Source organism: Lontra canadensis, unplaced genomic scaffold, assembly GCF_010015895.1.
Source record: "Lontra canadensis isolate GAN:19392208 unplaced genomic scaffold, GSC_riverotter_1.0 scaffold66, whole genome shotgun sequence".
Classification (NCBI taxonomy): domain Eukaryota; kingdom Metazoa; phylum Chordata; class Mammalia; order Carnivora; family Mustelidae; genus Lontra; species Lontra canadensis.
The window spans coordinates 2,340,188-2,364,271 of NW_022631060.1; the positions used below are offsets into that span (position 1 = coordinate 2,340,188).

The 24,084-nt window shown below is 55.9% G+C and overlaps 1 protein-coding gene across 1 annotated transcript in view; it reads left to right on the top strand.

Moving 5' to 3' along the window:
* The first annotated feature begins 282 nt into the window (after positions 1-282).
* The window catches only part of FADS2 (fatty acid desaturase 2), a 31,274-nt gene continuing 7,472 nt past the window's right edge, over positions 283-24,084 (top strand). Inside the window, exons 1-7 of the mRNA XM_032879200.1 lie at positions 283-489; positions 8,170-8,280; positions 9,969-10,166; positions 10,279-10,380; positions 15,214-15,339; positions 22,660-22,720; positions 23,128-23,204. Of these exons, the coding sequence (XP_032735091.1) occupies positions 283-489; positions 8,170-8,280; positions 9,969-10,166; positions 10,279-10,380; positions 15,214-15,339; positions 22,660-22,720; positions 23,128-23,204 (882 nt within the window). The remainder of the gene's footprint in view (positions 490-8,169; positions 8,281-9,968; positions 10,167-10,278; positions 10,381-15,213; positions 15,340-22,659; positions 22,721-23,127; positions 23,205-24,084) is intronic.

The window sequence follows — 24,084 nt, forward strand, 5'->3', positions numbered from 1 at the left end:
GAGTTTTTTCAGGAGGGAAAAGTCCACGGCGGGCTGGTGGGAGGAGGAAGGGGGGAGGGAGGGGCAGAGGAAAGGGACCGCTTGGGGGCACTGGGAAGCCGGGGAGAGTCGGAGGGAAGGCAGGGGAGACTGCCTAGCTCGGGCGAGGAGGCTGGGGGAGGGGGCGCCGCGGGAGGGGGAGTAGGAGAAGACAAAAGCCGAAAGCAAGGAGGGCCCGGGCCGCACACTCGAGCTGCGGGCGTGGAGGCCACAGTGCACGCGGCATCCCGGTCAGCAGGCAGCATGGGGAAAGGGGGGAACCAGGGCGAGGGGGCCACAGAGCGCGAGGCGCCCATGCCCACCTTCAGCTGGGAGGAGATTCAGAAGCATAACCTGCGCACGGACAAGTGGCTCGTCATCGACCGCAAGGTCTACAACATCACCAAATGGTCCAGCCGGCACCCAGGGGGCCAGCGGGTCATCGGGCACTACGCGGGGGAAGATGCTACGGTAAGGGTGTGGGGGCTCTGCTGCCACCTTTCTGTGCCGCAGGCCGGAGTCAGAAGCCACGGATCCCGGGGCTCCAAACCAGACCTCCAACGCCGAATGGAGCGTGGGGCGTCCAGGAGGCAAGGAAAGCGTGTCTCCTGCGCTCGTCCCCCGCCCCAAATCCCCATCCTTTAGGACAGCGGGGGCCACCTGGCTAGCGGGATCGGATTTTGGAGCCCCGGAGGCAGGAGCGCGGCGGAGATCCAAGCAGTGGCGAGCAGGGTCTGCCGCGCGCGCTGAGGAAACACACCTCCCATCCTTCCTCCGGGTTCACACAGAGCCGGGTACTCCCCAAAGGGGGCGCTTTGGGCCCCAGGAGTCTGGCAGCCCCAGCGTGGAAGATGGCCGCTCCTGGGCGCCGGGGACCGGAGCGGGAGACGGGCCAGGTGTGGGACTCCGCGCGCGTCCCTCACTCTCCAGCCAGAGTAGGGGGCGGGGAAGGTAGAGGCTGTCGCTGCGGCCCTGAGAAGGTCTGCAATGGCTGCCGCGCACAGACCGCCCGGGAGCTTCTGTTCTCATGCTCAAAGGGACTACCAGCACCCACCCCAAGGGTTGGTTCTTGGGCTCCGGGGTGGGGAATTGGAAGGAGGGTTTGCAAAGCCCGCGAGGGCGGGGGGCAGCGGCGTGCTTTTAGCAGCACTAGGCTGGCTTGGCAACAGGTCCCGCCTGGCCGGGGTTACTCTCGGACCTTGCAACTACTCAATGGTCCTCTGTTTCTAAATCCTGCCAGGAATGCCCTTCCCTCATCTGCACTCCTGAAGGTACTGGGTGCAGAGCGGCCCATGGTACCCACACCAGAAGGCCCCTTCGGCCCCTCCTGATCCCCAAGTCCGCAATCCTGGCATCTCTTGAAGATGCTTCTGGAGCACAGAGGATGGGAACTGGAGAGAGGGAACCCAAGGGAGTCCAGGAGGGAAGAAAGGGGCCTCTTGGAGGCAGCAAGTTGGAGGCCCCTGGGGAGGGGTGAGTAGGGGAAAGGCCATGGGAGAGACAGGCACAGGACGCCTAGTGTGCTGACCAGGAGGGGGCTTTCGCTGTCCTAGCTGTATGGGCCCCTCTCCTACCGTGGAACTTTGGATCTCCCTACCTCTTGAAGTCTTCTTGGGACAGGCCTACCCACGCAGGCCAGACCAGGCAGTTACAGTCTTGGCTGGGAATGGCTTACAGCTTTGGTGAGCGGGGTCCAGCCATGTGCAAGCTTGAGAAAGTGGTCATCATGAGATGGTGCCTACAGCTTCTGGGCTCATCTGGTTTTACCTGCTTGCTTGGGAACACTGTCTCAGCCTTGGGGGCTTGACCGTCCACCACAACTTATCAGGCATACGGTTTTCAGACCATCTGTGTTATGTCACGTGGCCCTTCCCGCGGCAGTTTGTGGAAGCTGGGTAAGGGCTATTCTCAAATAAGAGACCTGCCTCCTGGTCGAGGTCTTCCCACTGTGAAATACATTCTCTGATGTGGAGAACATATGTACTGTGTGGCAGAGTGCTTCCTAAGCCGCGAGTAAGCACTAGAAACATTGCTTCTTGTCCCTCGTCCGACTGGCAAGTGAGGGAAGAAGGTGAGGATTATGTAAAGTGAGCAGCAAGGAATTGGGTGGAAAAAAGTCGAGATTTATGCCGATTTTATGTGTTCTGGCGACGCATTGCACAGCCCTTATCCCCAAAGCTCACCACTTTCTAAGATGAGGCTTTTAGGGCCTCGCATGGGCTAACTGGGGATACGGTGCTCTAACATGGAGTGGGCAACTAGAGTCTCCTCTCTTTGCTGTCTGGGACCAGGGCAGGGAAAGGCCATGGGCAGCACAAGGTTGTATGGGAAGAGGGCTCCAAGAGGCAGGGATAGGCGAGGAATCAGGAGACCCTTGTCACAGGCCGTGGGGCACGTGGCTTTTCCCCTCTGAGCACGGACTAAAGCTTGGGGACAGAGTATTCAGGCCATGCAAGTCGGGGAGGGATGGGTCAGCAGATAAGAGTTCGGATCCCCGGGAGCCCACAGTGCACTGTTTTCAGCCGATCGCAGTGCAGTAACAGCCTCCTAAGAGGCCGGAAGTCAAGGAAGCCATTCTCAGGACAATTCAGGACCCCAGTAAGGGGTTTTCTTGATTCTGAGATAAAGGCCTCGAAAGTCAAGACCACCTCTTCCCAAAAGGGTGACCTAGCCAAGGGCAGTTGTCATTTGGTGCTTCTGCAGAAGTAAGAACTTGGCCTTCCCTGTAAGAATACAGGTGCTTAATTTTTGCAATTCACAAAACACATTCATGCCCGTTAGTGCAGTCCGCCCTCGATCAGACCTGCAGGTATCTCTCCTTGCTCTTAGGTTTAAAAACCTTGCTCAAGTTTGAAAAACTTGCTCCAGTGGCTGTGCTCAGCCCTAAGCTCGGGATTTACCATTACCAAGCCCTCCAGGCTCACCTTCCCTTTCCCCTGTCTCCCTCTCAACCTACCTCCCTCCCTCCCTCCCTCCCTCCCTCCCTCCCTTCCATTTCCACCTCTCCTGCCCTCTGGCACTCCTCTGCTCTCCCCATTGGCAGAGGGAATCCTCTGAGTCCCAAGGATGTCTGCTTCTCGAGGCAGATGCAGAACTTTCCCCACTTGGGGCTTTTAATCTTCAGCTACGATTCATGACACATTTGTTTAGTGTCTCCACGTCTCTGAGCCTGGCCCTGGGCGTTAAATTGAACAATTCAGACCATGACTGCATCTGGTGGGTTTGCTTCCCTCCTTCCTTTCACGCTGGGGCTTGACGCTGGACCCTCTCCGTCTAGGTCTATTCTCCAGCTTTTCCTGCCCCGTCTGCGTCAGTAGCCTCTTGGAACCCAGGGAAGGCGAGAAGAGGTCAGGGTTCTGTCCGCCTGCGGACCTGCTCCCATGTTGATCTTAGGAAAAGGCGACCGATTGAAAACAGAACGAATCTCTGACCTCCTTTAGACAGGGTCGGGGGAGGGGGTTGTGGTGTTTGGAGGCAGAGGACTTGGGTTTTTATCCCAGCTTTACGAATTCATAGGCAAGGTATTGCCTGTGAACTTCGCTTTCACAGGTCTGTGAAATGGGACGTTACCACCAGGCTCCAGGGGGCTGTCTCCAACTTTAGGACACGGGTGTGAGGGATCTTAACGGGGGGTGCCTTAGCCTCCTGTGCGTGTACGTGCATGTTCCTGGCACACAGGCTCGGGAGTTCAGGAAACCAGAGACAAGAGTGTGAAGACAAGTTGAGTGACCCCATTTTCGCCAAAGGAAAAGGCATGGACTGTGCCTCTGTTTGTGCCTGGAGGACAGCTGTACCTTCTGAGCAGGATTAGGGCAGGCAGTCCCATTCTCCTGGGCTACAGCCTCAGGAGAGCACCTGCTCACCCCCCTCCCACTACATATCACCTTGTGAGGGTCCCTTCAGTCTCTGTGGGACCCACGCAGGTGCTTCCGTTCTGTGCAGTCAGGCCCTTCCCGTCCCCGGGGCCTCGCAGGTGCCAGACATCAGCTGCGACGCTCTGCCCGCAGCCTCTGTTGCTTCTTTCCCCGGGAGGGAGCACAGTCCAGCAGCTCAGCTGTGGAGAGGACATCGGGGACTCTGTCTCTAGCTGAGAACTCAGGGAACTTCTTCAGCTTCTCCCTCTGCAGAGTCCCGGTTCCCAGAACCGTTCCCTGCAGCCCGGAGAGCCCTCGGGGTGCTCCTCCCATGTTCCCGGGGTCCCGCGGTCTCAGCTGGTCTCTGCTCTACGCCAGTGGGGCTGGGTCTGTGGAAGGGGGTCCTTCAGGCAGAAGTAGGCTGGCGTTGGCGCTGGGGGGGTGTGGAAGCAGGAAGTGCGGCACACGGTATCTTCCATTCTGGAATCTTCGGCCGTTCCTCCCGCAGCTTGCCCTCTGCACCTGCAGCACATGCACCTGCCCGCCTGAGGACAGTTCCAGTCTGCTCTCTCTCAAGCCGGTGCTGCTCCTTTCTCTTCACCCTTGGCCCAGGGCTTCCAGAAAGCCTTTGGCCTCTCTTCCTCTCAAGTGAGGACAGATGCTGGTGCAATTCTTGCTCCAAAGTCAACATTTGGATTGGCCCCATCTTACTTTGCATGGTGACCTCCTGATCCATCCAGACACTTCTCCAACCCAGCAGTTCCTGGGAACCTTCTGTAGTAGTGGGAGGTTCTTTCGTGACATTTTGAATGGGGAGATGCCAAAAGTGTTCAACTCTCAGCAGAGAGGAAGCTTGTTTTGATTGAGACGTGTGTATCGGCATTGGAAAACTCTAGAAGTAGACACACCTGCAGTGAGATGGTGGACTGGTAGCTTCGCCTCCCTCCGTCTCTTTCTGTCTCTAGAATAGGACCTGCCTTGGAGTTCGGTAAGGATTAGTGGCTTATGCACCCAAAGCCCGTGGCTCGGTGGCAAGCCCTACGTGTCTCGGGATGTGGCAACTCTGCCACCACCACAGTGGGGGCTGGAGAGGTTGAAGAGTTCTGTGGTCTCAGGAGCGTAAGCCAGGTTGCACAAAAGAGCGCAACGAGGGTATGAACATGATTGCAGAGTGGGTGTTTCCTGGGGCTAGAGGGAGCAAACCGGACCCTCACGTTCACCTGCGAGCACTCCTTAGGCTTCCTTGTAGGCCCGGAACTTGCAGTGAGTGAGACAGCCATGGCCCTTTCCTTGTGGAGCTCATCAAAGTCTAGAGTGGGGAGAATGACATATACGGAAGTAAGTCATACAGCTTGTGAATTGGTAACTGTTAGGAAAAAGGCAAAACCGGGCAATGTCCAAGAGAGAGCGTGGGGCTGGAGGGTGGTTGGAAAAAGCCAGCCACGGGCACTATGGGAGCAGGGCTCCCAGGAGGGAGGAAGTGCCGTGCAAAGGCCCTGGCATGAGCACGAGCTTGGTGGGTGCACAGGTGGTCTTCACCTGGCCTGCTCAGAACGCCATGAGACCTACCAAGGACAGGCAGACGCACTCTCAGTGCTTGGCTTCCTCAGCTGGAGGAGGCGTGTGGTGCCACAGCCCTGGAGTCAGGTGAACTTTGGATTTGATCCCGGCTCTGCACTTGGAGCAGAGAACGTTCCCTGCTTGCCCTCCGGGGTCTTCATCCACACCGCTGGTCCTGGGCCTTCTGGAACGTAAACGAGGCTCCTGACTCGATCCCTGTCACGTGGGGAGGTGAGAGGCCACCTGAGAGCCTTCCAGAAATGGCCAAGGAATGGTGTGGGCTGGGACGGGAGTCTGTCTGTCCATCTGTCCGTCGGCTCCACCTAGCTCCCCAGTCCAGGCGGGGGCTTGAGGGCATGACCTGGACCTGGGGGTGGGGTGGCGGGGGCTGGGGTGGGCAGTGGGTGCTGGCTGAGAAATGAGTCGCTTGCAGACTTGAATTTTACCTCCCAGTGAGGAGTAGAGAGTGGTGGTTTAGTTATCAGACACAGCAGTTGGCTCTCAGGAAACTGCCTTACCAAAGGCTTCCCGTCGTTTCTGGAAAGCGGTGGTCTGATCGGGGGAGGACCAATGAAGGAGCTTCTGTAGGCTCTGCCTCTGGAAGGCAGTCCGGCTCACCTGTGCACCGCTGACACCAGGCCCTGCCTTGGATACTGCTGGAGGGCCTTTCCCCGGGGCCTCTGGGCTCAGTGGGGCTGGGAAGGGCCTCACTTCGCAGAGGTCGCTGAGGCCGGAGTGGGGACAGCTGGCCCAGAGGGCAGAGCTGGTTTGCGCCAGCCATTGCCTGCCCGGGGCCCTGGAAGGGCCTCACGTCTCTTCTCTGAAAATATACTTGATCTGATCCTTTGCCTCCCTCCCTTTCTGTTCAGGTAGGGGGGCACGGACATGTTTTTAAAACTGTACAAATTGTTTTGTTGGTCTGTTTTAGACACAAGTAGAATAAAGACAGGTAAAAAGACTCGATGCCGGGCATGCAGTAAGGAATTGGGAGAGGCCTGGCGATCACGGTCAGGAGATACTTTAGTGGGGAGTTTAAACATGCTTACGAGTTGTGGGTACTTCCCTGGTTCATCCCTCATTTTAAAAAAATTTGAAGATTTCCAAACATGCAGAACTGTTGAAAGAGTAAGGAAACACCTGCATTTCTTCATCCAAGATGCACTAATCTCAACATCTTGCCATATTTGCATCCCCCTTCTTTGTATATATATATTTTTTGTATGTGATTTTCTTTTGCCGAATCCCGTGAAAATAAGTTGTCTCAGTTATGCCATCTCGTCCCTAAGTTCTTCACTACCTGTTCCTAAGAGTGGGGACATTCTCTTAACATCATCACAATACCTTTGTTGTGATGAAGAAAATGAACAGTAAGTCCTTCCTATGACCAGATACCTGGTCCGTATTCAAATTTTCTGATTCAACTCCCAAAATGTCTTGTGGAACAGCTGGGTCTTTATTTTTTTCCCCTCCAAATAGGAGCCTTTCAAATCAAGCATTACATTTCTTTTTTTTTTTTTTTAAGATTTTATTTATTTATTTGACAGACAGAGATCACAAGTAGGCAGAGAGGCAGGCAGAGAGAGAGGGGGAAGCAGGCTCTCCACTGAGCAGGGAGCCCAATGCGGAACTCGATTCCAGGACCCTGAGATCATGACCTGAGCCAAAGGCAGAGGCTTAACCCACTGAGCGACCCAGGCGTCCCAAGCATTGCATTTCTTATAATCTTTTTGTTTTATCTTTTTCAGTTTTTTAAAAGCTAAATACCTCCTCCCAATACACAGACACACGCACACACACACACGCACACAAACACAAACACACTTCTTCCCCCACGATGTTGATGTTTCTCTTGGTTTCTCATGGTATCATTTGACTTTGTTCTCTATCTCTCAGTGTGTCAACATTTGGCTCACTGCAGGGTAAGTGTTTGCCACTAGGACATCATACGGTAACCCATGATGCCAGCTCATCCCCAATGAAAATGCCATGTTTGTTAAGGAGATGACTTATGTAATAATATAGATTTAATATAGAATATAATATAACGATTTTAGTAACGCAAATAGAAAAAAACCCAGAAGGAAACCAGCTAAAATATTAGCCAGCGTTACTTGCTCTCTGAGTGGTATCTGTTTTCCTCTTTGTTCTTGTGTACATTCTCTAAAGTTGCCCAAATCATGCATGTTATATCTTTATCATTGGAGTTATAATAATAATACTATTATACCACATTTAAAAGATGTTTTAAAGATTTTATTTATTTGAGAGAGAGAGCAAGAGAATGAGATTGAGCATGAGCGGGGGTGGGGCAGAGGGAGAAGCAGACTCCCTGCTGCGTGGGGAGCCCTGACGCGGGGCTTGATCTCAGGACCCCAGGATAATGACCTGAGCCAAAGGCAGACTTTTAACAGACTGAGCCACCCAGGCACCCCTATTTTTTTTTTTTAAATTTTTAAAGCAACAGTTGGGGCCCAGCCCGTGCATCTCCCTGCAGGGGGGCGTTTTTCTGACTCCCTTGGAGGTGTCCTGAAAGTCTGCACACACCCCTTCGGTGTGCTCAAGGTGGAGACAAGGCACTGAGGGATCTGCCGAAATGAGGCAAGAGAGAGCATCTGGGGCTAGGTCCTGGAAGGCCTTGATCAGGGTCCAAGTGGGGACACGGAGAACTGCTGCTGGTTAGCCCTGCCCTCCCCGGGTCTGAGGTCTCCCACTCACCGCCTGCTCTCCGCCTCCCCAGGACGCCTTCCTTGCCTTCCACCGTGACCTTGACTTTGTGCGCAAGTTCATGAAGCCTCTGCTGATTGGAGAGCTGGCCCCGGAGGAGCCCAGCCAGGACCATGGCAAGAACGTGAGTGTGCCCAGACCAAGCAAGGAGGAGAGGGCTTGCGGGGAGAGGGGGTGCCTGCCTAAAGACAGAGAGTGCCAGGTGTGGGCCACGGGAGCCCCCACCCAATACCTGGGGTCAGGCAGGACTCGGAGACTCCTTGGTGAGCCCCTTCCCTTGCCGCCAGCCAGCCTGGGCTGGCCCCTCGCTTGGGGTAATTTGTTCCCAGCCTCCTCACCTCCCGGGTCTCAGTAGTTAGTCTGGGCCCAGGGTCTTCAGTTCTGGTCCAGTCCTCCAGCTGTTTTCTCTCTCCTTCCCTGGAAAATAGAGCCCATTCTGTGTGCCAGAGGCCAGCCTCCCCTCCCCCAGCTCTCCCTGCCCCTGGCCCTCCCCTTTCTCCCCACGGCTGCGGAGGGAGGTTGTCTTCACCCCTCCCTGGAGCTGACCTGGGGTTCCATCCTGCTCCTTCCACCCTTGGCTCCGTCCTCCATCCTCCCCAGCTCCCCTGCAGGCAGGCAGCTTCTCTCCTCTCTTCTGGGTCCTGTGGGCTCCCTCCTTCCCGACCTTGCTTCTCTGGCCCTACCTGCTTTCCCCACTTTCCCTACTTAAATGGGTGTCAGCCACTCTTCTGATCCTTTGCCACTTACTACCCAGCCTCCCAAACCTGGCTCCCTCCACCCATACGGCACCCCACCCCTTTCAAAGCACCTCTTCCCCCCACCTGCCCGACCCCTGCCTCCCAGCCGCTTCTTTTCTCCCAGCCATGCTCGTGTCTCTGGAGTCGCCCCTGACTCCCCCCATCCCCAGGACCCACCGAGCTGTCCTGCCTCCCTGAGCTCTGTAGGGGCAGGGATGTTGTCCTATGGTGGGTCCCCCCACCACGACCCCTGAGACTCCACAGAGTGCCAGAGCAAGTAGGGGCAGAGTCGGGTGGTGCAAAAGTGCGAGCTTGTGTGTATGTGTGTGTGTTAATACATACATACCCAGAGCACAAATTTTACCATTTTAGCCCGTTTTAGACTCACAGTTCAGTGGCTTGGGGACACAGCACATTGTTCTGCAAACTTTTACCACCATCCACTTCCAGGACTTACTCATCACCCCAAATTATAACTGTCCTCGTGAAATATTAACTCCCCGTTAGACATCTGCCCCGTGCCCTGCAGCCCCGGAAACCGTTGCTCCACTTTCTGTCTGGCACTTGCCTGCTCCCAGTGGCTCCGCGGTGGGGAATCATACAGTATTTGTCCCGTTATGTCCGGCTTCATATCACGGAGCTCGAGGTCTGTGAGGTCCATCCCTGCGGCAGTGGCCATCGGGCTCTCCTGCCTCTCAGAGGCCGAATCGGACTCGGTCGTGCGGAGAGACCACGTCCAGACTGGCCAGGTGTCCTCTGATGCGTATGTGGTTTGCTCGTGCCGTGTGCCGTAGGAGTAATGCCGCTGTGAACATGGTGTGCAAAATACTAGCTTTCGAGTCGGAGCCTTTCTCTGCCACCGACCTGGCTGAGACCAAACACGTGATGTGCGGGGCTGGGGAGGCCCAGGCGGACGGCTCGGGCGTGGTGTACCATGGCCAGGCTTCCTCGGGTCACAGGCCTGTGGGTGGGGTGGGGGGGCCCTCTTGGCCACCATTTCCCCCCAGCAAGAAGACGTTGGTCCCCTCCAGCGCAGCCGGGTGGCTGACACCTCCCCTGTGCTCCTGTTCCCCAGTCCCAGATCACCGAGGACTTCCGGGCCCTGAGGAAGGCGGCCGAGGACATGAACCTGTTCAAGAGCAATCACCTGTTCTTCCTCGTCCTGCTGGCCCACATCATCGTCATGGAGAGCATTGCCTGGTTCATCATCTTTTACTTTGGCAATGGCTGGATTCCAACCGTCATCACGGCCTTTGTCCTCGCTACCTCTCAGGTGAGGTGTGGCGTCCGGTGAGGGACCGGTGAGGTCCCCCCACAGCCCCCACCCGCTCGCAGAGGCCGGGGACGTGGGAAAGCTGCTATCCTGAAAGCACCTCTCTCTGCAGGCCCAAGCTGGATGGCTGCAACACGATTACGGCCACCTGTCTGTTTACAAGAAGTCCTCCTGGAACCACGTCGTCCACAAGTTCATCATCGGCCACTTAAAGGTAAATGCCAGCACCCCTGGGCGTCTGCCCATCAGTTAGCGGCTGGCACGGCCTCAGCTCACTCTGCCCGTGACCAGGTGTCCTCTCGGGTCAGCGTCTGTGGCCGCAGAGTACCGCGGCATGACCAGGAGCCAGGCCTTTGTGCCGGGCTGCGCTGGGCTCTGGGACTCTGCGAGCCCTCCCCACCCCCGCCCTTCCCGGCCCGGCTCCGATCCTATTAGGCGGAGAAGCAGGGTACTGGTTATGAGGACTGGCCTGTGCCGCTCTTGTGGGTTGACTCCGTTGATTATGTTATTTATAGTGTTTGCTCTTTATCTAAAAACTTATCTAAAAAATCCCTATTAGCCTGAAAGGGAGATGCTGTCAGGGAAGTCTCTAGATAAGAGACAACGATCCGCTGAGCCACAGGACCAGAGTTGTTTAAGCTCATGGGGAAGTAGTTCCTCTCACACCCCCTCCCCAGCCCCTGCCAATGAGGAGGTCACCCCACAACGCCTTACAGTGAGGCAAGTCCGTAAGAAGACAGGTTGGCCTTGCCAGTGACCTTGTGCTCACCCGATTGGCCCATCTCCTTGATTTTGGAAATAAGTCCTTGCCAGCTCATTCTGAAACATCTCGTTCCCCAACTCGGCCCTCTCCCAGCAGCACCCAGCTGCTGTCCTAAGAAAGGCTGTGTCCTAAAGAATCCCATCCCGCCTTACCCCGGCTTGGAAAGAGCTACCTGTCTGGGTTAAGCGGGTCCCCCCCCAACCTGCCCCATGACCCAGATCACGGGGAGCCCGTGACCGGCCGGCTGTGGATCTGGAGGGGGGCAAACTCCAGCTGAGCTAATAACCAGTCGCCTGCAGCTTGCCTGGCCCTGAGCCTGCGGCGTCCTGAGAACCTGGTTTCTTTCCAGAAATACAGGGGTGAAGGCAGAGGGCGTGCACAGTGGAAGGCTTTGTTTCATTTCATCCTCTTCTCCGCTGGATGAAACCCTCCTCAGTGTTGGAAAGTAACATTTCACTCCCGACCCAACCCACGGTATCCCCACCCGCTTAACAAAGATGGGCTGTGTCTAGTTTCCAGATTCTGGATGGCAGCTGAGAGGGCCTTTCCCGCCTGACGTCCCTCAGTTTTTGCAGGGCCCAGCTCTCATGTTGGATGGAGGATGAGGCCAGGACAGAGGACTGGCCTCCCTGGAGAATGTGGGCTCATGATGTCAGAGCTCTGGAGTTGGGGGAGGACAGGGTACTTGGGCTCAGAGGTTCTGCACTCACGGCTGGCTGGTCCTCCACTTGGCTATGTTGTCCTTGCTGTGTGTAAGCCGGGGGCCCAGCCATGTAGCTCAGCCCGGGGTGCCCCAGAGCCAGGAGGCTCACAGCCGGTGGAAACCACTCCGGCACCCCACAGTCACACGGCTGTGAACAAGTCTTATAGATCCGTCTGCTCTCCTGGTTCCCTTTGTTGGGAAGAAAGGGGGCCGGCTTCAGGGAGATCCCGAGGCCCTGCTCCCTTGAGTAGTTTAGCACAAGCTGGTAGGGAGCAGAGAACGGTGTGCCGGGCGCCTTGAGGGGCGGGGACCTGCTTCCTACCCGCAGCCTGAGCCACTGCGGGATTCCAGCATGGGCTCTCCCCATCCCGACTTCTGGTCTCTTCCGGCGGACATTTCTTCCAGAGGATGACCCTGTTAAAGAGTTCTGAGCCATCACACCTCTTTCATTGTTTGGCATTGCACGCCAGATAAAATGCATAACACAAGGCCAGCACTGTCCAGACTCCACTCTGGATTCAGAAACCAGGAGACCGCCAGCCTTTCCATGCATCAGCTCGGGCCACCAAGGGCCGGGACTAGGGTGGGGCAAGTGAGGCACTTGCCCAGGCACAAAATTTAGGGGGAGACCAAAAAGACTTGGTAATCAAGATGAAGACCATTCTAATGTGTTATTTATTTATTTATTTATTTATTTATTTATTTATTTTAAAGATTTTATTTATTTATTTGACAGACAGAGATCACAAGTAGGCAGAGAGGCAGGCAGAGAGAGAGAGAGAGAGGAGGAAGCAGGCTCCCCGCTGAGCAGAGAGCCCAACTCGGGGCTCGATCCCAGGACCCTGAGATCATGACCTGAGCCGAAAGCAGAGGCTTAACCCACTGAGCCAACAAGGCGCCCCTCTAATGTGTTAAAAAAAAAAAAAAAAAAAAGTTAATGCCAAAGAAAATCTACAGAGAACAAAATAGCAACATTTTGAATAAAGATCAGGGCTGGGCTGGGCCATATTGGAACCTGAGGCAGAAGGGAGAATCTGTGGCCCCATATTTGCATTTGTGTGTATTCTTTTTTTAACGGTGAGTTAGTCTTTTTCCTCAGAACATGAAAGTAGTTGAGAAGTATTTAAGAGTTGGGAAGCCAGATGGATAAAAAGTCCCAACATTAAAATATATTATTTGTACTGAGACAAAGTTTATTATTATTTTACTTTGGTTTAAGTTAGTTAAAAATTATTTAAGGGGCGCCCAGGTGGCTGAGTCAGGCATCCGACTCTTGGTTTCAGCTCAGATCATGATCTCAGGGTCGGGAGATCGAGCCCCATGCCGGGCTCTGCGCTGGGCATGGAGCCTGCTTAAGATTCTCCTCCCTCTCCCTCTGCCCTTCCCCCACTAAATTTTTTTTCTTTTTTTTTTTAGTTTTTAAATTAAGATTAACAGTTGGTGGGGAGAAGTCATCCAACTTGGCAAGTCTCTCATTTGAAAATGAGACAAACTGTAAAGTCTAGTTGGAAAGCGTTGCTGATGTCTTTGGGACCATTTGAGCCAGGAGTACCCATGTTTCTGCTTTCCCTTGAGCTCTGACAGGGTGCAGCCCAGGAGTTTTGGGCTTGATCCTGGGTCTCCGGCTCCACCAAGGGGACTTTGGCTTCTGGAACAGTCCACACAACCCCTGCCTTGGCCCCCAAGCCCTCGCCCAGCCTCTTCCCTCTGTCAAGAGAACACCCCTCACTCTTAACTCTGTCTGGCCCCATCCTCCGGGTTCTCTAGTCTTTCCCGGCCCCATCTCAGTGTGCCCGGGGCCCCTACTCTGCCTCGACAGGCAAGGGCTTGCCTCAGGACCCCTGCTTCATTCCCAGGGCTGCTCCTTATCCCAGGCCCAGCAGGACTTCTGGGTGGGAAGACTAAGTAGGGCTCTGCCTAGTGAAGGAAGGGAGAAAAAGCCAGCAGAGGACTAGATCTGTCCGGAAAGAGCCAGACAGCCTCCCCTCGCTGACTCACCCGCCGGGACGTTCACAGTTTACCTCTCTTTCCTTCTTTCATTTGTTCCATGAACATCCCTGGGTCGGTGTATTTTAAACATCGCCATACTCCTAACACGCTTTGCCCCTCAATTTTTTTGTGCTGGAGACTTTCCATGTGACCTTTCCCAGGAGTCGGGCTCCTTCTGGCTGGAAATGTGTCATCTGTTCCTCAGTCCTCTGAGTCCTTGCTCACTGACATTTTTGCTTTGTTGCTGTTTTTCCGCTCTGATGGGTTGTAAGGCACACGTGCTTATAGGTGGAGGCCACAGCGGTGCCCGTCCATGCGTCTCTGAGTCCAAAGACCGTGTTTGGGCCAAAAGTATCTTCCAAGTAAGATGTTTGTTTTAGCAGTTAGTTCTCCCTGTGGATGGCCAGACCCTTGGCCTAAGCGTTGATTGATAAGATGTAGTTCACCAGTAGAGTGAAGTCGGAAGGGTCCCATTTCCTTCTATGGCCACAGGGCAACTTGGGGGACAGGCATGCCTCCCACGTGTGCCAAGAGCTTGCGTTGGTGAGACAGAACTTTATGACCTTGAAATAAATACCCAGGCAGGCTTCTTGTCTCCTAGGATCATGGTTTTATATTTTCATGTTAGAACTTCGGAGCTCTTCCCTGTTCCTGCCAGCGATGGCGTATTAAGCCTTCCTGTGGCATTCCGGGGGGGACCTCCCTGAGTCCTCACCGCTCAGGGCAGCAAGACCCATCTGGATGTTGGGGTGTCTCCTGCCAACTGCTTATAGAATATTCACAGATTTATGCAACCGTTGTCCTAATCGATGTGGGAACACCTTTGTCACCCCCAAAAGAAGCTTCACCCCTCTTAGCTGCTGCCTCCCCAACCCTCATCCCTCCCACGTGTCCCCAACCCCAGGCCTAGGCAACCACTGACCTCGCTATCTCTAGATTCTCTAGTCTGGACATTTCCTCTAAATGGAGTCACGTCCGTGTTCTTTGTGTCCGGCTTCCGTTCCCTCAGCATGAAGTTTTCAAGGCTCATCTACAGTGTGGCGGGTGCCTCCTACCTTTCTCCTACCTCCTACCTTGCTGCGGCACGGCCCAACCGTTTCCACCTGTTGGTCACTTTGAACAATGGGAACGTGTGTGTACAATTTTGTGTGGCCACGTTTTCATTTCTCTTGGGTACACACTTAGGAGCACAATCCTGGGCCATGTAGCAGAGACCCCTTCTTACCGTTACTGAAACAGAAGTGTTTCTGTTCATAGAACACGGCCCTCAGGGGTTGTGTGGAGGCAGAGGGGTTGGGGGCGGGGCTCACACCAGCCGAGGCACTCGCCACGCGCTGTGGCTCCAGCTGGCCTCACCCGCCGTTGCTGTGGGGGGGAAACAGGCCCGGAGGGATGGCCTGGCTTGGCTCCCTTCACGGGCCCCAGCCTCAGGGCGGGCAGGGCGGCATTCGGAGGCTGGGTGGGGGGCAGGGATGGGGGGCGGAGGCCCTGTGTATGACGGTGGAGTCGGTTCTGAGTCTTGGCGGTGCTGGGAACGGGTTCCCCAGGGAACTGTGCCACTCATCCTGTGTCCCCCCCCACCCCCACCCCAGGGTGCCTCCGCCAACTGGTGGAACCATCGTCACTTCCAGCACCACGCCAAGCCCAACATCTTCCACAAGGACCCCGATGTGAATATGCTGCACGTGTTCGTCCTGGGCGAGTCGCAGCCCATTGAGGTAGGCCAAAGGGTCAGTGTTGATGTGGAGATGGGGAAAGTGTGCCCCCTGGGCAGGAACCCGGGAAGGAATCCTGTGGGCTGCAGAGTCATCCGAACACGTCTGCCCCTGGTGTTTACCTGGAAACCCTTCCCGGGTGCCCTGGATGATTCAAGCTGGAATTTCTGGATGATTCAAGCTGGAATTTCAATGGAATGGCCTTATGCATAAATAATGAGCCTTAGGTGCCTTTCTCCCTCCCGTGGGCTGGGGAAGAACACTTCCTGGCTGGTTTCTTCCTGGGGGCCAGGGAGCTCTCGTCCCTGTTCAGCAGGAAGGCATAGGTCCAAGCCTTGAACATGGTCCCCAAAACCAGCTCAAGGAAACCTTGCTGAAAAAGTCACAGTCCTCGATGGCAAGAGGGACCTAGCTTGGACTGGTCCAACCTGCTTCCCCAGACGTGACAAAGGGAGTCTCTGCAGAATGGGGGGATGTTTCAGGATCCTATAGTTTAGTGGCCAGCCTAGGGCGAGGCCCTGATCTGACAGTGAGGTCGTTTAATTCCCCTGTAGGACACGGTCTTATTTTTATGTTAGCTCAATTTTTTTTTCATAAATTTTTTAAAGATTTTTTTATTTATTTGACAGAGAGAGAGAGAGAGAGATCACAAGTAGGCAGGGAGATGGGGGGAAACAGGCTCCCCGCTGAGCAGAGAGCCTGATGCGGGGCTTGATCCCAGGACCCCGAGATCATGACCTGAGCCGAAGGCAGAGGCTTTAACCCACTGAGCCACCCAGGCGTCCCCAATTTTTATTATAAATAGAGAACTTACCTGTGACACACATTTAAATATCAGAGAAGTATACAAAATTACAAAGTGAATCTGGTATTACCTCCATCCTCCCCCTTTGCCCCAAATACCATTCCTCTGAGGATAGCCCACAGGACATAAATCCTTCCAGATTGCTTTTATATACACATTCATTTTGTTTTTATTTATTTTTTAAAGATTTTATTTATTTGAGAGGGAGAGTGCGTGTGCGTATGCAATTAAGGGGAGGGTCAGAGGGAGAGGGAGAGACAGACTCCCTGCCAAGCAGGAAGCCAGACACAGAGCTCGATCCTAGGACCCTGGGATCACGACCTGAGCCGAAGACAGACGCTTAACCACGTGAGCCACCCAGGCACCCCAGCACATATGCATTTTAAAAAACAAAATTAAAGGCACCTGGGTGGCTCAGTGGGTTAAAGCCTCTGCCTTTGGCTCAGGTCATGATCTCAGGGTCCTGGGATCGAGCCCTGTGTCAGGCCCTCTGCTCAGCAAGGACCCTGTCTCTCTGCCTGCCTCTCTGTCTACTTGTGATCTCTTGCTCTCTGTCAAATAAATAAATAAAATCTTTAAAAAAAAATTAAAACTTAGACATTCTGTTCTGTAACTTGCCACCTTACCAGACACGGACCTCTTTCGGGAGTCCAAGTGCGTTGGTCTTGGCCTGGGTCTGTCTGGTGCTCCGGTGTATTTCTAAACCATGATCTAACCCATGTTATTTTGTAAGATAGGAAACCTGTTGCTAATTCTGTTTCTTTTTCATCAAAGCACCCTCCAATGCATTTAAAGGATGCCCTCATTTAAACACATTTCTTTTTTTCTTTTTCTTTTTTTTTTTTTGAAAGTAGAGCCCCTATGGGACAGCCCTTATGTTAGGGTTTAATTTACCAAAAAATCTACCTGTGCTTTGCTTTTTGGAAGTCTGGTGATGAAGTAAGCCCAAGTTTAGAAGATCCTGCTGCTTTTGTGCAGCTCTTAATCATCCTAGTGCCGGGCACAGAGGAGGGGCTCAGAAGGGGCTCAGGAAGCCCCTCTCAAGCGGGGCCCATTGAGGCAGGAGCAGGGCCTCAGGTTCCCACCTGTGCTGTATTCCTGACACTGTTGGCATCCGAGGCTGGGAACGAGGCGAGGGGAGGGCCTGTTGTCCCAGTTCCGGCTTGCACCTTGCCTTTCCCATCTCAGTTCCATCCAAGAGAATATCTGAGTCAAAACGCGGGTTTTCTGCGACATTGTCAGTCATGGAGGAAATTAGCCAACACGCCGTGCTTGGGAAGCCGGCAGCCTCGCTGACCAGGCAGGGATTATACTCTCTTCCAAAGTACGTGCTGCTTGCCTCCTTCTAGCAAGCGGCTCGCTAGCCTGAGTTAGTGGTGTCCAGATAATGCAGCTAATTAGACTGGGGGCCTTCTGATGAGCGAAGACAAGGCTTCCCTTTCTGTGTGAGGCTCCAAGTTGGAGAGCTGGTGGCTGTCCTCTGCCAGATGTTGTCTGCGTCCCTAGCAACAGAAACCTAGTCTCACGAGCTTTGCTGGCAGGAAGGCTCTCCGCTCTGCTGGCAGGAAGGCTCTCCGCTCTGCGCTACGGGCCGCGAAGCCTTCTTGCAACACCTCCCCGCCAAACACCTCTTGAATGTCAGCTTTGAGGCCGGTGCTGGGTGCGAGATTTCGGAAATCTGGTTATCCTGTTGCTAGTAGCATTTGAAAGACCACAGCTGGGACCACAGTACCCCATGGACATCCTCTCCTCTTACACACATGTGGGGGAAAAGGCCAGATTATTTGCTGGGTTCCTGGTCAAGCAGTGTCCCCAAGGGCATGCTCCCGCCCAGGCAGCAGTGGGTCCAATGGCCTTGTCCTTTGCCAGGCCCACTTGCCACACACCACAGCAGGGCCACCCACCCGGCCCCACATCACCAGATTTGGGGCCTGTTGAGCAAGCCTCTGGCCTCCAGAGCAAGGAGGTTGGGCCTCTTATCTCCAAGCCCAGGTAAACAAACCAGCTCCAAAGGGCTAGGGAGAAATTAAGTAGAGCCATCTCAGCACTGAAGCCCCTTTCCTTGTGAGTTCTCTGCCTTTTGGTCTCATTTATGGCTTCTGGGAGGATTTTGTTTGTTTTATGTAACAAGAGGTATTCACTTTTTTTTTTTTTTGCCACCTGCCGATTCCTCTAATTTCTTTCAAGCTTAGAAAGTTCTTTTTTTTTTTTTTTTTAGACTTTATTTTTAAGTAGTTTCTCCACCCACTGTGGGGCTCGAACTCACAACCTCGAGATCAAGAGTTCCACGCTCTACCAACGGAGCCAGACAGGGGCCCCAAGAAAGTTGTTCCTATGTATTATTTTCAGTGTTTTGCAGCTTCACTTTTGAACTAATTTTGGCCAGAAGGGCAGTGGGTAGGTTGGTGTCCGCCTTTCACGTTTCTGGAGTCAGCCAAGTTCCCCAGCACCCCTGTCAGGGTGCACAGCCCCACCTGTGCTGGGGGCACCCCCTGAGCCCCGCGCCTAGGCTGGGCGGTCAGCCTCACACAGGGGCGCCGTCTGCGAGCCTCGGGCAGCCCTCCATCCACCCTCCTAGCAAGAGTCGCCGTCCTCACGCTCGGTCAGTAAGGCCTATTCCTCAAGCCTCTTTTTCCTTCTCTTAGAAGAGTTTTATACTTTACTTTATGCATCTCGTGGGTGTTTCTTTTCCAGTTCAGTCCTGAGTCCATCCTGCTTTGGTTATGGGGATCGGTGTTTCTCCAGTGTCTCGGGAAGCTGTTGATTCCGGATGGTTCATTTCTGCCCAGCTGGTGTCCACTCAGGCCTCTCTGGGACTCTAGTTGTCTTTCAGCTGATTCTTTGGAGTTTCCTGGGTAGACAGTTACATCCTTGAAAGTAACGAAAAGGTGCTCTTTCTCATAGCTCCATCCTCTTATTTCTGGAGCTTCCAGAACAGTCTTAAACAGAGGTGAAGTCAGCGGCAGGCTTCGCCCCTCCTTTTATCTACCTGTCACAGCCCAGAGGGGAATGGGGATGCCATTATCCTCGTGGCACTGAGGCCGGCTTTCGGAACCTAAGTGTCTGTGCCTTCCCACCCCAGATCCTGCCTTTCCACCCATGTGGGACGCTCTCTCTGCCCCACCGCCTGTCTGCAGCCGACTGTCCCAGCTGCCTGCTTCAGGCAGACCTTTGTGAGCTGGCCAAGGGGACCAGTCCTCCCTTGGAACAACCAGGGTCCTCCTCTCAGGGCCCATGGGCCGGGGGCCTTGTCATTCTGTGCATGCCCAACCTGGCCACGTAGCTCATTTCTCCCTGTGAGTTTGCAGGTTCCCAGAGGCAGGGACTGGGCTTGGCGACAGCTCCCCTCCCCCAACCCTGAAGGGACAAGGAAGGCCCTTGTCACTCCTCAGACATTTTGTTCCAAAGCTGGAAAGTCCCCTGCGCATGCCCTTGGCGTGCACTCTAGCTGCGATCCCAGCCCGGCCTGGGGTCTGTGGAGAGGCAGGGCCCAGGAGGGCCAGCCCAGCCTGGGCAGACGGGTGGGGACCTCTGGGAAACCAGGCCACCAGGGCTGGCAGGGTGCCCCCTCCCTTGGCCCCAGTTTGTATCCTCTGTGAGCCTCTGCTTGAGAATGCGTCAAAGGGAGCCATCAGTCTCGACCGCGAAAAGCCACCTTGTCCAAGTGAAAGCACGCTCTGTCTTCCCTGAGTCTCGCCTAGGACAGCCCTGCCACCCGAGCTTTCTCGGGAGACAGAGGAGGTGCGGGGAGGAGGGCAGACTCTGACTGAGTCCGCACACCCAGCACTGTGCCAGGCCTGGCACTTGGGACGTCATGTCACCTTTGATTAACCATGGACGAGGGGCTACCAACACGCCCATTTCAGAGATGGAAGGCCTAAGGCCGAGAGATGTGAGCTAACTTGCTGGAGGTTCCAGTGGGAAAAGGCAGCAGCACCACCCAAACCCAGGCTATCTTGCTCCAAGCCGGGGCTTCTGGGTCCGGCAGGAACCTGCCCAGGGCCACCACCTGCTGGACCCTAGGGAAAGGGCTTGTTGGGTCACTCCAGCTTTCCAATGACTTGAGATGCCGGGAGCCCTACCCCCAGCTCAGTACGTTCTACACCCCTCTTTCACCCCTCCCCACGCCCATGACTTATGTGGCTAGATGTTGGCAGAGAGCCGAGCCAGCAAGTTAACCACAAACTGGTGCTGTGGGCCAGCCAGACCCCGACAGGTGGCCTTGTAGTCTGCTGCCACACCTGAAGTCACTGAGAAGGAAACAGACATGCAGTGACGGTCCAGTGTGTCACCACACACAGCCATGTGTGTCTCTGTGACCGCAGCTCACTGTTCTGTCCCTGAAGGACCGTGACGCCCACCTCATTGGCCCGTCCCCCAGTGGCCCTGGGAAGTGCCCATCAGACCCCTGAGGACCCACAGCTCATGGCGGGGCAGAGCAAGGGGGCGTGTATGTGAAGCCTTTTGCCCAAGTACTGAACTGTGTCTGAGGCCCGAGGCCCTGCCTCCAGGAGCCTGGGAACCGACAGGGTCCAACAGAGAGGCCCGGGGACCCGGCAGCTCCTGCAGGACCGTCTGCAACACGGAGGGGGCCACACAGGTGTGCCCACAGGCCAGGGGCAGCCAGGCGAGCATCAGCGTATGTGATCTGTCGCTCTCTAGGGGTCACCATAAATCAGTGGGAACGGCGTGCCTACTACGGAAACACAACTTCAGATTAATTCCCTGGTACCCCCTGCCCAACCCCTGCACCCTAGGCACCTCCAAGTCCTTCTACGGGGACTCTCTGGTCTGCCCACCTGCCTGGGCCGCCCTTAGTGTTCTCTTCCCAAGAGTCTAACCAACCCGAGAGGGTCCTTGGGGCCTCGGGCCACCTCCTGGGGTGACCCGTGGGCAGAGCTGGGGCAGGAAGGGCTCCTGTTTGGGGCCGAGAAGCCTGCAGACAGAGGCTAGGCCTGCGGGTCTGTTTCCTGGCTTCTGAGAGGAGGTTAGGGCAGGATCCAGGGGCCTGGTCTGTAGACCACGTGCTCCCTGGAACCCCAGACCACAGTGTTCCCCACCTGATGGGCCGCTGGGGGTGGAAGGGTGACCCTCCACTCCCTCCTCTGAGAAATCTTCCAAGGCCAGCCTCAGGCCCGGCCTTAGTGACCATCCTTGTGCCAATGGTCACACTTTCTGGGGATGAGTGAGACCCCTACCAAGGCACAGGAGGCCTCATGGGACAAAAGGGGTCAGTTCTAGTGGCGCTTCAGCCTGACGGGCTGTCACCATGGCCGCAGGTGCCAAGAGGTCCATCCCAGCCAGGGCTCCTCCTTTCAGGTGTCGTGGGTTCCCCCTGCGATTTTAACAGTCGTTTCCCTCTTTGCTCTCACCTGCAGATAAGGGCATCGTCTTAGCCAACAGCCGGGGTCTCTCCATCCATGCTTCCATCTCCCTGAGTACAATATGTAGGAATGAGCCCCCGCAAAGGGCTGGATCTGGGGAAGGTCGAGGGAGGGGCCGTGTCCCAGGGGCCAGCCCCCGGCGCTTATGCCTGTGTTCTCATCGGCTCCTCTAAACCACCAGTGATTTGGGTGCCAAATGGGGTGGGGGTGCGGGGGCTCCGTGATCTTGCAGGTGATCTTGGCAGAACTTGGCACCGAAAGCAAGAACAGGGGCCACTCTTTGAGCGACATCTTACGGTCTCAGTCCCCAAGTAGCGAGGTAGGCTGGTCTGCAGAGGACTGGACCCTAGCACTCAAGGGCTCCAGGGACCCCATGGGGCAGGGGATCCCCTACAAGCCTGTGCTCAGCATGGCCTGAGCGGCTTTGGGCAGTGAGGACCCCCAGGCTCCAGCGCGGCCCTCCTCGCTCTGACCTTCTGGGCATCAGGGTACCCAGGGTGGGTCCCCAGCCTGTCAGCATCCTCGACTGAGAGTTACCTACCTGAGAGAAGTGATTAGCTTTGGAAAATTGCCGGAGGCCCTGCGGGGAAAGATGCTCGCAGCCCGGTGACTGATAGCAATTCCCCGGGCCCCTATCTGCGTTCTCCCGGCTGCTGCCGACCCTGGGGGGCTCCCCAGCGTGCCCCGGGGGCTTCTCTCACTCTCAAGGGGCTGGAGACTGGAGCCAAGGAGCTCCCTCGGTGGGACCTGGTGGGGTCCCGTGTGAGCTGTTCATTTGCACCTTCGCCACATAAACATTTGTTTATTAGCGCCTGTCATGGGGGCTCTGAGGCAGCTTTCCTGGGCTCAGATCCCAGCTGGGCGCATTTCTCGTGTGGCTTTGAGCCGTGATTTGACCCTGAGCCCCCAGCCTTGTGGGCTGGCGGAGGAGGCCGGGAGCTGGGGCCGAGGAAATGGTGGCCAGTGCAGGCCAGGGCAGCTGGGAGCCAGAGAGCCGGACGGCCCAGCCTGGGGGCCCAGGGTGCAGACTGACAGGACAGGAGCGGAGACTGCAAAGCATGTTGGGGCTGGCAGGGGGGCCGGCGGCTGGGGCCTGAGGGGACCTGGTGCTCACCTTCTCTTCTCTTTCCTCAGTACGGCAAGAAGAAACTCAAATACCTGCCTTACAATCACCAGCACGAGTACTTCTTCCTGAGTGAGTGTTGGGGGCCCCCTCGAACCACACCCCAGAATGGCCATCTGTCTCCCCACCAACCACCTGCCGCCCCTTCAGACCCAGGAATCGCCCCTAAGCCTGTTCGAGCACAAAGCGCTGCCCCTGCCCGCGAACTGCTCCTGGCCTGTGGTGTAGATGGGACCCAGAGGCACAGGGTCCCACACTCAAGGGCCCCTCCTGCGGAGAGGGGTGGGGGGAGGGGCGCTAGTTGGGGGAGGGAGGCGGGTGCTCCCAGCCCCTGCTCAGGCCCAGTTCGCTGCCTCTGCCTGCGAGATGCAGAGCTGGGCCCCCATTCAGTGCTCACCGGCCTCCCCCCGACTGACTGGTCTGGCGTGGCGGGGCAGGACAGATCAGGGCGTCTGTAAGCGCCTCTGCTCTCCCCACAGTCGGGCCGCCGCTGCTCATCCCCGTGTACTTCCAGTACCAGATCATCATGACCATGATCTCACGCCACGACTGGGTGGTGAGTCAGGGGGTACGGCTGGCCTGGGCTGTGGGGGGGCAGGGGCAGGTGGGCCTGGGGATTGGCATGGTGCCCCCGGGCCCTGCGTCACTCTCAGTAAGGGTACATGCTCTGGGGCAGCCAGGAGCTAGGGAGGCCACAGCCCTCCACGTTCCCCCGCTACCCACACACCATGGGGCCAGTGAGGGGCCGTGGCCTTTGCTGAGCTCCCTCAGAAAGCTGGGCCTGCCTGTCCGCCACTCCAGCCCTTGCCTCCCACATACCCGCGTCCCGTGCAGCCCCGAGAGCCCATGGGCCGGGACCACCGCGCTCCGTGTGCTCAAGGGAGAGCAGCTGGGCAGTGGCTGGGCTGACAGGTGGTTTGTTTGCTCAAGCTGCCCACCAAGGCCGTCCTGTCCCACCACAGCGCTCACAACTCTGGAGGCCGGAAGTCCCAGACGACGTGCTGTCGGCACGGGTCCTTCTGAGGGGGGTTAGGGAGGACCAGGGCCAGGCTAGGGTCCTCGGCTGCTGGGCGGTTGGGTCTTCGGCCTGTGTCTTGGCGTCACCGTCCCCGTGAGCCTCTGTGTCTGCGTCCCGCGTCCCTTTTTTTTTTTTTTAAAGATTTTATTTATTTATTTGACAGAGAGAGATCACAAGTAGATGGAGAGGCAGGCAGAGAGAGAGAGAGAGAGAGAGAAGCAGGCTCCCTGCTGAGCAGAGAGCCCGATGCGGGACTCGATCCCAGGACCCTGAGATGATGACCTGAGCCGAAGGCAGCGGCTTAACCCACTGAGCCACCCAGGTGGCCCCCGCGTCCCTTTTCTTAAGAACGCCGCTCACAGTGGACTAGGGCTACAGCTTAGTGAATTACATCGGCCATGACCCTGTCTCCAAATTA